The sequence below is a fragment of the Falco cherrug genome, chromosome 1 (genome assembly GCF_023634085.1).
Source record: "Falco cherrug isolate bFalChe1 chromosome 1, bFalChe1.pri, whole genome shotgun sequence".
In the NCBI taxonomy this organism is placed as follows: Eukaryota; Metazoa; Chordata; class Aves; order Falconiformes; family Falconidae; genus Falco; species Falco cherrug.
Genome location: NC_073697.1, coordinates 62143137 through 62156040, shown reverse-complemented (window position 1 = coordinate 62156040; position 12904 = coordinate 62143137). Strand labels below are relative to the sequence as shown.

At 39.8% G+C, this 12904-nt stretch overlaps 1 protein-coding gene across 5 annotated transcripts in view; it reads left to right on the top strand.

The window, feature by feature from the left end:
* MTUS1 (microtubule associated scaffold protein 1) overlaps window positions 1-9478 on the top strand; it is a 129202-nt gene extending 119724 nt beyond the window's left edge. For all 5 annotated transcript variants that reach the window (XM_027802159.2, XM_055712743.1, XM_027802158.2 and 2 more), the window contains 7 exons: window positions 181-395; window positions 939-1044; window positions 2033-2106; window positions 2211-2306; window positions 4851-4967; window positions 6290-6387; window positions 7210-9478. In XM_027802159.2, the coding sequence (XP_027657960.2) occupies window positions 181-395; window positions 939-1044; window positions 2033-2106; window positions 2211-2306; window positions 4851-4967; window positions 6290-6387; window positions 7210-7426 (923 nt within the window). In that variant the 3' untranslated portion in view covers window positions 7427-9478. The remainder of the gene's footprint in view (window positions 1-180; window positions 396-938; window positions 1045-2032; window positions 2107-2210; window positions 2307-4850; window positions 4968-6289; window positions 6388-7209) is intronic.
* Window positions 9479-12904: the final 3426 nt, after the last annotated feature.

The following is a 12904-nucleotide window of genomic DNA, read 5'->3' as shown; positions in this document are numbered from 1 at the left end:
TTGCAAAGATCTTTTCATGTGTCCTTGGAAGCGATGCTCACTTCATGGATAAATTATATTTGTCTTTGTATAATTGTGTTGCTGTGCAGAGTATTCGCTATCTTTAGTAACTGTAAAAAAGAAGAAGGTGAAATTAGTGTTGAACTTGACCCAATTACTTTTTTCTTTTGACATCTTCAGTAACCACTTCTGCAGCTTGTGAGAAATTGGAGAGAGACAGGAATGAACTGCAAGTTGCTTATGAAGGGTTTTTGCAGAAGTTAAACCAGCAACATCACAATGATTTAGCTGAGCTGGAGGAGAGGCTTAAACAGTTTTACACTGCAGAATGTGAGAAACTCCAAAGTATTTGCATTGAAGAAGCTGAAAAATACAAAGTGCAACTCCAGGAGCAGGTTTGTAACATTCACAGTAGAAATGCTCTCTAGCGGTTGTTTTCTGCTACAAATAAGCCTTCAGAGGATCCTGGCTTTTGCTAATAACGGAGTTATTTTATCTAATGTGAAACTCCAATTCGTTGCAACTATAAAAATACTACTACAGTAAGCTGTCCAGAACGTAAGGATATGTTTAAATGTGGTGAAAATACCTTGTGTTCTGCAAATTTCAATAACTTCTAGAGTTCCACTGGATATTTGTGGCAGCTTGAGTGTTAAGATTTACAGAAACATACCTGGCTTGTGATCTTGCTTTGCAACAACTCCATGTGTGTGACATGCGTATATCATCCTGTTGGTAGTGCCAAACTGTAAGGCATAGTTCTCATCTATTAAGTGTGGTATGTGGCTCAGCTTCTCCTGTGCCATCTGTTAAGTGCTACCCAGACCATTTAAAATGTACTCAACATACTGTGCAAAGCCATTGGAACAATGCTTTAAACAAGGGTTAAGTTGACGCACGTAAAGGGGGGGAAGACCCACCATGTTGTCATGTTGCAGGTGGACAACTTAAATATCACACATGAAAACTTCAAGCTGGAACTCGAAAACAGCCACTCTGAAAAAGTAGAGGAGCTGAAAAAGGAGTTTGAATCCTCATTTTCAGGCAAGTATTTCTGTATTCAAGTACATAGGCAATAGCACTGGTAGTCACAAACATAGTCGAAGCTTTTTCATCAGTATGTCCACTTCATTGTTCTTGGCAGTCGGCTGTCTTGAAAAATGTTGGCTGAACTCCTTCTTTTAGAACTGAACAAGTCTCGTTTTACATACAGAAGTAACCGTGATCCCATTGTAGTTGAATGAAAATTTAAGAGCGGAGATGACTCTTCCTTTTGGTATAAGATGTCTGAATTGCAGTCTGCCCTCAAAATCTCATTCATGAGTAATTGCTCCCACCCCTCTAGTTCTATAAGGAGCATTTCAAAATTGAAATTGAGGATAAACAGCGTTGTGTCCTTTCCAGACTGACGTGGGAATGTTGAGAAATAGTCTGTGCTGCTTACAGGATACTGGGGAAAAGATGGTTTTTTTAGGAAAGGGGTGGTGAGTGTGCTCAGTTTAAAATCAATTGGATGCAATGCCATTTCATTGATGATGATTTCTATCCTCCCTCCAACTCCACTTGATAGCCAAGTTTCCAGTGATACTTTTGTGTCATCAAAACTGGTGATGCTTCCACTGCAATCAATGAGCAAACTCCTCTGCATGACATCTCCAAAGTAGGAAAGAAAATGTTTTTCTAGAAGCTTGTGGAAGACAAAGTTTCAGTTTTTTGCTGTGTTTCCCTTCATAAACTCAGCTTTTATCAGACGTGGTTCATGCTCAGTTCATCCATTTGTTGCATGTAGGTGAATGCTTTCAAAATTGACAGTCAACTAATGAAACAGATTTGTGAAGCGACAGTCAACAAATCTGAAGCAGCAATAAATCTGATACTTTGCACATGCTTTGGATCAGTTGATGATAAATGTTCTTTCGGTGTTGTCACTGACTCTGCATATGTCTACTGGCTGGCTTTTCTTGCTGATGCTTTTCAAAAGGAATTCATGTCTTACACAGTATTAAAAATCTGCAAAAATAACTTGTTTCAGAGCTCAAGAGTGCCCATGAATCTGAAAGGAAGTTGCTTGAAGATTCCTTCAAAGAGAAGCAGGAACTGCTAGAGGTCTGTTAAGGGTTGGGGTCATTGCAAAAGTCTAAAACTTACAACTCAGTCTGGAGATACGTACCGAATTCTGGGCCTAACTATACCCTATCTTTTCATTTCAGAAAAAAATCAATGAATTAAAATGTGAAAACGACACTCTGAGTGAAAAGTTGAAATTAGAAGAGCAAAAGCAAATAGCCAAAGAAAAAGCCAATCTTGTAAGTCTTGATCTTCAAAATTAATGCACATGAGCAGATCTTGTAAGCCTGGGTTTATTTTATTGCATAATGTGAAAGGTTTGCAGTCAAGCCTGGTAGGGCTTCCATACTTCATATTTTATGTAAATGGCTTGCCTGCCAGAACTTTTTCTCAGGAACTACAATGTTGCGTATTAACGTTACCATTACAAATCTGTACAGCTTGTTGAGTATGTAAGTCAGTGGTGTAAGTAATAGCCTAAGTTAAATTGAAGACCTATGTGTATGCAAAAGTTGGACCATAGCTTTCTTCTGGACAGCTGATAAATGTTCAAACAGTGCTATGACAGTAGGGGCTTACATCACTACTGCAAAACTCACTTCTTGTACTTGAGTCTTTAATGCATTTGTTCAAGACACTGATTCATATTTATTGCTGATTTATCCTTCAGATCCAGCTTTTACTTGTCCTGCCTTTCCTCCCAAGGCTGCTGTTACCTGTGATGCTCCTGGGTTAGAAATGTGCTGAGAGAGGTTTCTCATACACTGGGGGGGAGAAGGTAGAAACAAATACGCTCGTCTTTCTGGTAACCTGGAAATAACTGGAATACCAGCAGCATTGCTTATCCCACAAAGAGAAAGCCCATGCTTAAAAACTCACTTAGGATGCTTCTAGAAGAAGTTGTCCTAGTTTTCACTGGATTTTATATATCTATTTTTTTTTTTAATCCCTCTCTTACTGCTTATTCTAGTGGCAGGACAGAGCTGCTGCAAGAATCTGCAGCCACAATATGTTGCTGTGGTTGGGAGAGACGATACCAAAGGGAACATGTACAGTGCACCTGTGAGTCTGAACTGCGTTCCACAGGCCTGCTCAGATGTCGCTTAAACAAGATGCAATAGTCAGGTGCCTTTAGCTTAAGACAGATCATATGCTTGAGGTGTCTCTATGCAAAAATACAGATTGGACCCAGAGTACTTCTGTACTGAACACACATTCTGCACTGTCAGAGTTCCCATTAGCCCTTTGAAAACACAGGTGTATTTCCAACTCTCCGGTATTATTTTAGTGTCACTTTACATTCCCAGCTTTTTTGCTAAAATTGTCACGTAGACCTTTCAGTCTTTTTATCTGGCTCTGTGTTCTACTAGGAGTAGCTAATGTGGTGGCTCAGATTTAACTTTAAAAAGACGTTTTAAGACCATTGGGGAAGAGGAGGGAAAGAAAAAAACCCAAACTTTTGAACATACTGTGAACTGCATTTTACAGCTTCTCCGGATCGCTTTTCTTGCTAGCTCCTTGATTCCTTCTAAAGCCACAAAAGGGAGGAACCAAGTTCAAATTGTCTCCCTCCTCTTCTGAGGTAGCCCAGCACAGCCCAACCTCACATGGACTTTTGTTCAAAAGTAGCAATTAAACGAATCGCCAATACCACGGTCCTTAAGAACAGGCAGGAGAATGAACTGTGTAGGTGATGAGGCCCTTGTTACCTGCGGAACGTGTCGGCTCTGTCCTTGTGGGCCTGCACCCCACGCAACCGCAGGCGTTGCCCCAGACCTGAGCCCGAGGTTTCTGATGCAGCAGCGAAGCTGTTACTCAGCATGGCACACCAGTATTCTTACCCAATTATGCTACAAGTTTTGTTTTTAAAGATAAAATTAGTTGCACAACACAATCATTGTTTTCTGTTTATGTTCCACTTGGACTGTGTGGAAATGGACTGAGACTTGCTTTGTTTCTCCTTATTTTTGCCTTTGAAATGTAGAGGATGTTTTACTCTGCAGTCTTTGAATGGTTCTTTACTCTGGAAAGGTGGTCCTTGAGCAAAACAGATTGGACCCTGTCCCGTCTCCTTCCTGCTCTGCTCTCCCCTCCACCTCCTGGAAAACAACCAAAAAAAGGAAAAATAAAAAAGAAAGTCCTACCTTGCTGTATTGTAGATAAGTCACGGATGTACAGCGGTGCAGGATTTTTATATGCAAGTGCATTGCTAGGCTTTAAGAAGAATGCAAACCTGACAATTTTCAGTGTCTGCATTTGAAGCAGTTACCTTCAAACTCAAAACAGAGAAAATCTGCTACAGTGAAGTGCATAGCTTTAACTTCATGGTCCTTTTTGAACTATTCCAGCACCTGAAAACTCTTCAAATGTTGACTCCAGTTACTTCTTGGGATGGGTTATGAGTAATACAAAATAAATTTTGGAACTCCTAGCCTTAAAGGGAGCCTCTGGGCACTCCCACAAAACAAGTTTTGCTGTGACAGCTTGAGTGTTCTCCTTTGACTCACAAGGGTTTTTCACGATCGTGCATAAAGTGTTTGCTGAAGATCTTCTAAGGCAAACTGCAACTGTCCACCTACACTGAAGGACAAACACATCACAGGAGACAGTGGTACCAAATCCATTTTTTATTTATTTTATTCTAAACTGTTCAGCTTGATTTCACTTAAGAGTAAGTACCTGTTGTTACCACGTTTGTTTTCTTGCTCTTTCTAAACAGCAGAGACACACTTACATTGTTCTGAAATTCAGGGTACTAACCAAACTGTATGGAAATCTTTCAGAAAAACCCCCAGATTATGTATCTGGAACAGGAGCTGGAAAGTTTGAAAGCAGTGCTGGAGATCAAGAATGAGAAACTTCATCAGCAGGACATAAAGCTAATGAAGATGGAAAAACTGGTGAGTTTTCCTTTTGGGTCTGGCAGGTTCAGACCGTGTCTCTGAGTTATGTTCCGATAATGAACTTGGGCTGGTCACTTACCTGTGGAGATTGATTTTTTTTGTTTAAAAGGAAACATGAAGTGATGATGGGATATGATCACGCTGCAGGTCCAGTTGTATCTGTGTTGGGCTGTAATGTATAGAAGGGGAAGGAATCGCCAGATGCTGTAAACGACCTTTTAGCCTCTTAAGACAACTACTGGTTTGCATAAACTATTGCTAAATTACTACAGGATTATCTGGGAGCCTCTGCCACATTTCCTTTCCTCTTCCTTCTCTTCTTCCCCATCCCCCAATGAAACAAATCCTTACCTGCTACATTTTGCTTGAGTGTTACGAAGATAGACTGCAGTCAGCAAAACATTAATGTGGAAATTATGCTAATTAAGAAGGGATCAAATATGAACTGGAATAAATGTTTTTGTCTACAGTTGATTAGCTAAAGTCAGTAATTTTAGCCTTTATGTTTAAACTACTTGTTTAGCTGTGTGGATTTGTTACTGATCTCTGCATAATTCCACACAAAAAGGCAATTTGGGGGGCAGAACTCGTAATTACATAGCATGCTCCCATTTGTGGCAGGCCAGGGTCTTTATCCTGGGTGGGGACTTTGAACACTGTTGTAATACTTGCTTAAGCAAGATTTTAACGAGGAAGTATAGAAAGAGGTTTCGATACATCCATGCCAGTTGTTCAGTAATTTACAGTATCATGTTGCCCTGGTCTACAATTACTAGTCAATAACTGGTAAAAAAACTGTCATCTTTTCTGATGGACATTGGCCACAGTGTAGAAGCCCTTGGACCATCCAACCGTTTCATCACTGATTTTTCTTAACTTTTGATAACATCCTGCAGCAATGAAGCGGAGGAGAGCAACAGGGAGAGCTGCTTACACAGGGGAGCTTTTGAGTTTGTTACATTGGCATGTTATTTCTAGACAGTCTTCTGTTTGCAACAGCTGCTAAAACTGCTGCCCGTCACTGGCAGAAGTTAGTGTAACGTGCTGGTTAATTAGTAGATCCCTTATCCAGCTCTTCTTTGTTGGCATCTAATCCGCACAAGTGGCAAAATGCCAGTGTTACACAAAGATAAGGTAAAGAAGCAGGATCTGTTTGACTACTAACCTACGGTAGCAGGTCAGTCTGGCGTGACTCTAGGTTTGCACTTTGTCTAACAAGGTCTGTAAACTCCAGATTATGAATGTCTCTGATAGCCCAGTCAGTATCTTGATGAGGGCATGGTATGGGATTTATTTTAAACTGTGACCTTTTTTCTAAGCTGGAGAACAACACAATCTTAATGGATAAATTAAAGAAGGTTCAGCAAGAAAACGAAGAACTAAAAGCTCGGATGGACAAACACATGGAGCTTTCAAGGTGAAAAATATCTGTGAACTTCTAGATGTTGGGAACCAGGGGGAGGTGTCCCTGTGACAAGAAAGAAAATTCTGTGTAAATGTTAGTGACTGGAATGCTGTAGTACTCTGTAAAAGAACACATCTTTTTCTGTTCTGCCCTACTTGCGTCTCTACAAGTGTGCATTCCCATGCAGAAGAACAAGCAGGGACAGACTGTAAGGGGGTAAAGGCTCCCTATGTTCTTCAGTGTTCCAACTTGGAAATGTCACCTGACAGTAGATGGGCTCTAGAGTATTACTGGCTTGTGAGCTAAACCTGGTTTTACTTTCAACCACTTCAGCTGAGTGATTTGTTGCCGATTTAGATAAGTGAAATGACCAGTGTGTTTTGTTTAGCAATAATAGTAGTATTTAAAATTAGTAAAATGGGTCTGAGGTTCTTCTAACTTCAACTGTTGCGTAAGTGGATGGGCAAACTCTTACAGTTTGAAGGAAAGTGCAGAAATACAGCTGCTGTGTAGAGCTGAGCCTGCAACAAGGCCCAGAGGCTCCAGCGGGGCCATTTAAAAGCGCCTGTGTTAAAAGCGAGACTTGTCCTACTTACCAGATGCTTTTTCTGGCCTTTAGGGGTGTTTCTTATTGGGACTTTCTCCTGCTTTCTGCAAGCTATGAGTTTAAATCCAGCAAGGATGAGAACATACCAAGTCTTCCTTTCGAGGAAGTAATTTAGTTGTAAGCCAAGCAGGGGTTTATGCAATTTCAAACCTTTCTTTAACAATTAAGTTCAATACTGTACCCTCAAACTTGGGTTACATGTTCTGACGCAAATTTTACGTTTGCAGGCAACTTTCCACGGAGCAAGCTGTTTTACAGGAGTCACTAGAGAAAGAATCTAAAGTAAACAAACGCCTGTCAATGGAAAATGAAGAACTTCTGTGGAAGTTGCACAATGGTGACCTATGCAGCCCAAGAAAACTGTCTCCCAGTTCTCCATCTGTGCCTCCTCAGTCACCACGAAATTCTGGTAACTTCTCTAGTCCTACAGCATCACTGAGATGACATCTCTTGAGAGAAAGAGGGGATTGCATTTCATTTGCGATCTGCAGAACTGATTTAAACTATAATCACAGGAGCAAGAGCTGTATTAGCAGAGTATGACAACTAAACATAACTGGAAACTATTTGGTGCAAAAGTGGAGATAGGAGACTGAGAATATGGGGGGGAAGGCATTCATGTTGCTCCTCCCCAAAAGACTTGTTTATGACCTCTATGGACATTGTTGCACAAAGCACTTACAGAGCAAGGAAAGACTTGTTCATTGCCTTTTCACCTAACTATAAGAAAAAGCTCAGGGGCTTAGAGATAAAGATCACAACCTTTAAAATACGTTCCTCATCACAGACACTTTTTTTAAGGCTGTGTGTATGCGTGTGTGCGTGTGCTGTGGATGGAATGGATGTAACACACTGTGCGTGTGTCTAATGCTGCCTTCTTTGCTGTGTACGTAATAAAGGATAAAAGCTGAAGACTATACATTGACATGTACTTCCTTAATAATGGTGTCAGTATGCATGCTTTTAGCAAAGAGTACCCTCACCCAGGAATGAAGAGAAACAGCCACCAGCACTGTAGGTGAGTTTCCTTCATCTTTCTGGCTTCAGTAACAAAACGGCATGGAAAGCTTTGTCAACTGACTTATTAGTGTCTTGGCCAACCCGAGTATGCAATTTTGAATTAATTTTAAAAACAAACTGAAATGCAGCCATATTTTGCATGGATTCTTGGTTTAATACCCAGGCACAACTGCCATTTAAGAGGAGACATTTTTTTGCAGGATACAGTGGATTTTGGCTTTCAAGTCAACAGGGTCATAGTCAGAACCACAGTAGCCCTCCAGGTCAGAAGTTATTAGCTGAGTTGCAGGTTTAGAAACCCAGACATATCATCTTACCTGCTGAAAAGGAATCGCTCACTTCCCCAAAACAGCATGTCCATTGCAGAGGCTGTCTGCTGAGGGTAAACTAGATGTAGATTTGAAAGCCAAAGAGAAAAATGCAATAATTGTCATTAGGTGCATTCTTAACTCTGTTCTCAAGAAGAATCGTAACTAACTTGTGAATTCCAATGTATCTGGTGACACACTGCCTTTTTGAACATTAGCATTTGTATTAACGTTCTTCAAGGCTGGTTAAATTCACCCGAGGAAGAAGGGAAAGGTGGCAGCTGTGTATCTATCTTACTAGTTCTGCCACACCTTCCCTCTTAGACTGCAGGATATCAGTGTTTTGCCAGTTCACTTGGCTAAAGATCCTGTACAACAGAGTAGTATCCTGTAGAGTAGCGGGGGGGAGAACTGCCGTAGCTGATGGAACTGGAGGCTCAGGGTGTCAGTGTTTCTGGCAATGTCATATGCTGAGCTTCAGCTTCAACGAGGTAATTGCGTAGCCTTGCTACGCCCTTGGTCAGACCTGTTTAAGGTGTCTACTTGGTACCTTCAACTTCAAATTAGTATCACACAACACCATCTACGCTTACAAGACCGTTGTTACGCTATGGTTTAGCTAATGCTGTTAGCTAGCTACAATGGTAACTGTTACTGCAAGTTGTACCTGCTGAGTTGCCTTGTGTTTTCCAGTAGCTTGGGGGCAGGAATCAGGGGGATGGGAAGTGTTTAGGGAATTCAACTGGAGAACCACTTCAAATCATTTTACCCAAGAATTGAAAAATCTTGGCTAGTAATGAGGAACACAGACATATAACCAAGACTGTTAACAGTGCTCATACAGTAAGTAAACTTGTAATGTACTTAAACTTGTGACTATTTCATCATTAAATTTACTTAATTTTCCATAATGTACAAGTTAAGGGTGTAATTTCTATGGAACATTATGCTCTCTTTTAATCCTCTTAAGGGCACTGCACATACCACTTGTTAGTGGTGTCAGTACTTAAAAATGTTTTCTAGGGGCTTCAAATTTAACTATGGAGATCCTCTGTGGGCTACAGCTTGGCTTAAAGTTTATCTTGGAACATTGTTTTCTATGGTCAAAGAGATTTGATCACATGTATTTGAGCTGAATGCTTAAAATAAATTTTTTGTACCGATTGAAGGGGTTTTCTCTTGCTTGTATTAGTCAAATGATATTTAATCTAAGGCAGAACATTCCTCCAAATACTAAAGAACTCTTAGTACCTGCTCAGCACAGCAGAAGAGCACTAGTGAAGCTTCACCGCACAGATGATTAATGTTCAGCTAACCCTTAGGACATTTTAACTCTACCCTTGTTACTCTGATGTAGGTAGAAGTTACACAGAGCTTGCTTGTGATTATTAGCGATTTGATTTGAGTTGGCTGTTAAAAGAAAAGAGAATGTAGGTAACATTACAGAATTAACAATAATAAAATACTTAGGTACAGTTGGCTTAACCCGATGTGATTATGCCCAGTAAATGCGTTCTGCAGGACTCATCTTATTAAAGCACTCACCTTATTTGGGAAATTTCATGTGTGAGAAAAGCCACATAGAGTTTAGCGATCTAACAAGTCACGTCATAAGAACAGTTGTCTAGCCCCTCCTGAGAACTTTATTGCAATGTTAGTGCCTCAAATAAAACATGTAAGAGTGCATAAAAGAGTCTGGAGATCAAATATAGCATACCCCTTTATACACTGAGAAGGGAAAAGCTTTTCCAGGCTACTAGAACAGAAAACTAAGTATGGTATAGTAAATAATACGGAGACTGTTAATTTGTCGATAGTTCCTCTCCACAATACAGGAGACTCCTCACCTCTCAACTTCTTGCAAGTAGAATCCTGAATGTTCTTAACGAAGAAATCAAGAATCCTTGTATATGGAAATCAGACTACATTAATGCTGTTCAGTATTTGTCCTGTTGGTCCGAAATAATGAAATAATCCTGTTCATCCATAAGCACTGTTTCAATATTTTTCTGTTTGAGTATTAACTTAAGTACCTTTAACTGTATATTTAACTTCAATCCCATGTTTTAGCGAAGGTTTTGTTTAATCCATAACTTCATGTAAAGTTTCCTTCAGGAAAATTTAGAAACCTACTCACCATAAATATATGCCAAAGGTCTAGTGCTAGTCAAGCAATTAAATTATTTGCTTCATATACTCAACTTTAACTAGTAGTTCCAACCCTAATGGTAAGTTTCAATGGAAGTTACAGCGACATTTGTATCTGTACCAAATAGTTTGTTGCTGTTGAAACTGTTCATAACATGGTTCACCTCCCTTCAATACTTCTCTCGAAACTATTTGTAGCAGTTGCACTGTATTTGCTGTAAAATTTCAGGTGAATCATTTCCTTAAGCTAACTGAAGACTAAGTTTCTCATTACAAACACCAAAGACACTTGCATGTAAACTGGTAGCATGCAATCCATGCAGGAAATTCCTTCTAGACAGCAAGTAACCACTGATCTTTAAAACTGTAGTTGCTTGACAGCCAGGAAATCATTCAGGGCTGAGCTGGAGTCATCAGAAAGTTGGGAATAATCACTGAACCCTCAAGAAACAAGTACCTTCTGTCCGTTGCTGCTGTCTTGCCCTAGCAGAGCAGTAACCGAGGTATGGAAATGGAAGTAACAATACTGGCAGGTTTACACATGTGACTTTGACAAGTCATTTTAATTTCTCAGGCTTCATTCTCTTAACCCTGTGTCACTCGCTGTTCATTTATATGGAAATGTGTAATTACATCCATGTATAAAGAATCAGGCCTGCCCAGGAGGCTTTTACCAAATAAGAACTATGTAAAGTATATAGTAAAATAATTCCTTGTAGTTTACAATTATGAGAATTACTTCGATGGAGAGGTGTGTGTGTGTGGTGTGACACCGACAGACCCCACCAAAAATTCTTCCTTAAAGGCACTAATTCTGTAGTTATAATTGATCTCAAGAACTGCATGTGACCAGTACGCATAACCGTTAAGCCCGAGGGAGACTACCTGAACAGCGATGCTGCAATGGATTTACATCATCTTTTCCTCTCCTGCCAAACTGTCACCAAGGAAGTGATGGAAGTGATGGTACCACATGAACTGCTGGGCTGTTGAACAAGTCTGAACAGATGACACTATCTCCCACTTGCTAGGTATGTTGAAGGAAATCAATTGTCAAATTAAAGGCTCAAAAGCACTTTGAAATTTAAGAAGTTGGCACAGCTCCTGTAGTTCAAAGGGAAAGACGTTGTTCTGATAAATGAAAATGCTAAAAAGAATGAACACATTGTGCAGCCTCATCCAGAAGCTCACAGACTGTTACTTTGGTCAGACTGAAGTTTTGCCTCAAAGAAAAAAAAAAAAAGGTACAAAGACCTCTTCTAGGCATAACTAATGAATTATGTAACAGTCAGTTGGGTAAGTGTAATATTCTTGATACCTTTTAATAGCAATGAGAAAGAAGATCAACAAGGGACTGCCTCTTACACCTTCATAGTTGGTCCTATTGCTTGCTGTATTTAATTTTTTTTTTTACCTACTTTGTTTCCAGAGACCAACGATATTACAGGCATCTGGGGAGCATTCTCCATGAAGTCTGTTTCATGAGACATGCATAGAGCCATTTCAGTCTTTACCATGAGTATTTATCATATAGGTTACATGTTTTATTTTAGCATACAGGAACCTAAACACTTTCAGCAAGATTGTTCAATGTTTTCATTAGCTACACTAATAATCAGGTAAATGACGTTATTCAGAAGCTGCCATTTTTACATCAGTACTTACTAGATACCACTGCTTGAAACAGTACTATGCATATGCTCAAAGGTTTGAATTACCTGGAGCAAAGGGCTGGCTTGAAGCCTTCACCAGAAGAAAATGTTAGGCATTCTAGTCAAATGTAGGCTGAGACACGCTGAAGTGTGCAAGGAAGGGACCAGTTCCTGGTCTCGTTCCTTGTATACTCAGAATACGCTGGTTTTCACATGCCTTGGAAATAAAATGGCTTGCATTAGGACTTTTTTGTGTGTGTAACACAATTACAGTACTGAGTGGATTTGTATTGGAAGCTCTAGCTTACATGGATTCTGAGCTTGAGGCTAGGAAGAAAAAAACATTGCAGAAACATCCAACAACATTGTCACCACGTTCTTACTTTTTCTCTGTAAGTCTCTGTCCTTGTACTGGTAACTAAACTCAGCGTGAGAGCAGCAGTTGCTTATTTATCCAGACATAGTTCTGTGTAAATGAAACATCTTTCCTTTTCTCCCAAGTAAATTAGTACAATCCAGTTGAACTTCTTATTAACCCAAGAAGAGATTCTGCTGTAGAGTTGAACGTTATTCTAATGTTACAATTGTGTGTGTGGGGGGGTTTTCCTGTACATGACACTATATAAATAAATGCAAGTTTTACCTTTAGCAATCAATTTGCTACATACTTTAGTAAACGTAACACCATGCATCTATTGAGAAGTGAATTCTAAGTAAGCTACACATTATAAGGTTCTAAGAATGTAACAGAAGGGAAATCCAACGTATGGAACTACTTACAAGTTTCTAGAGGT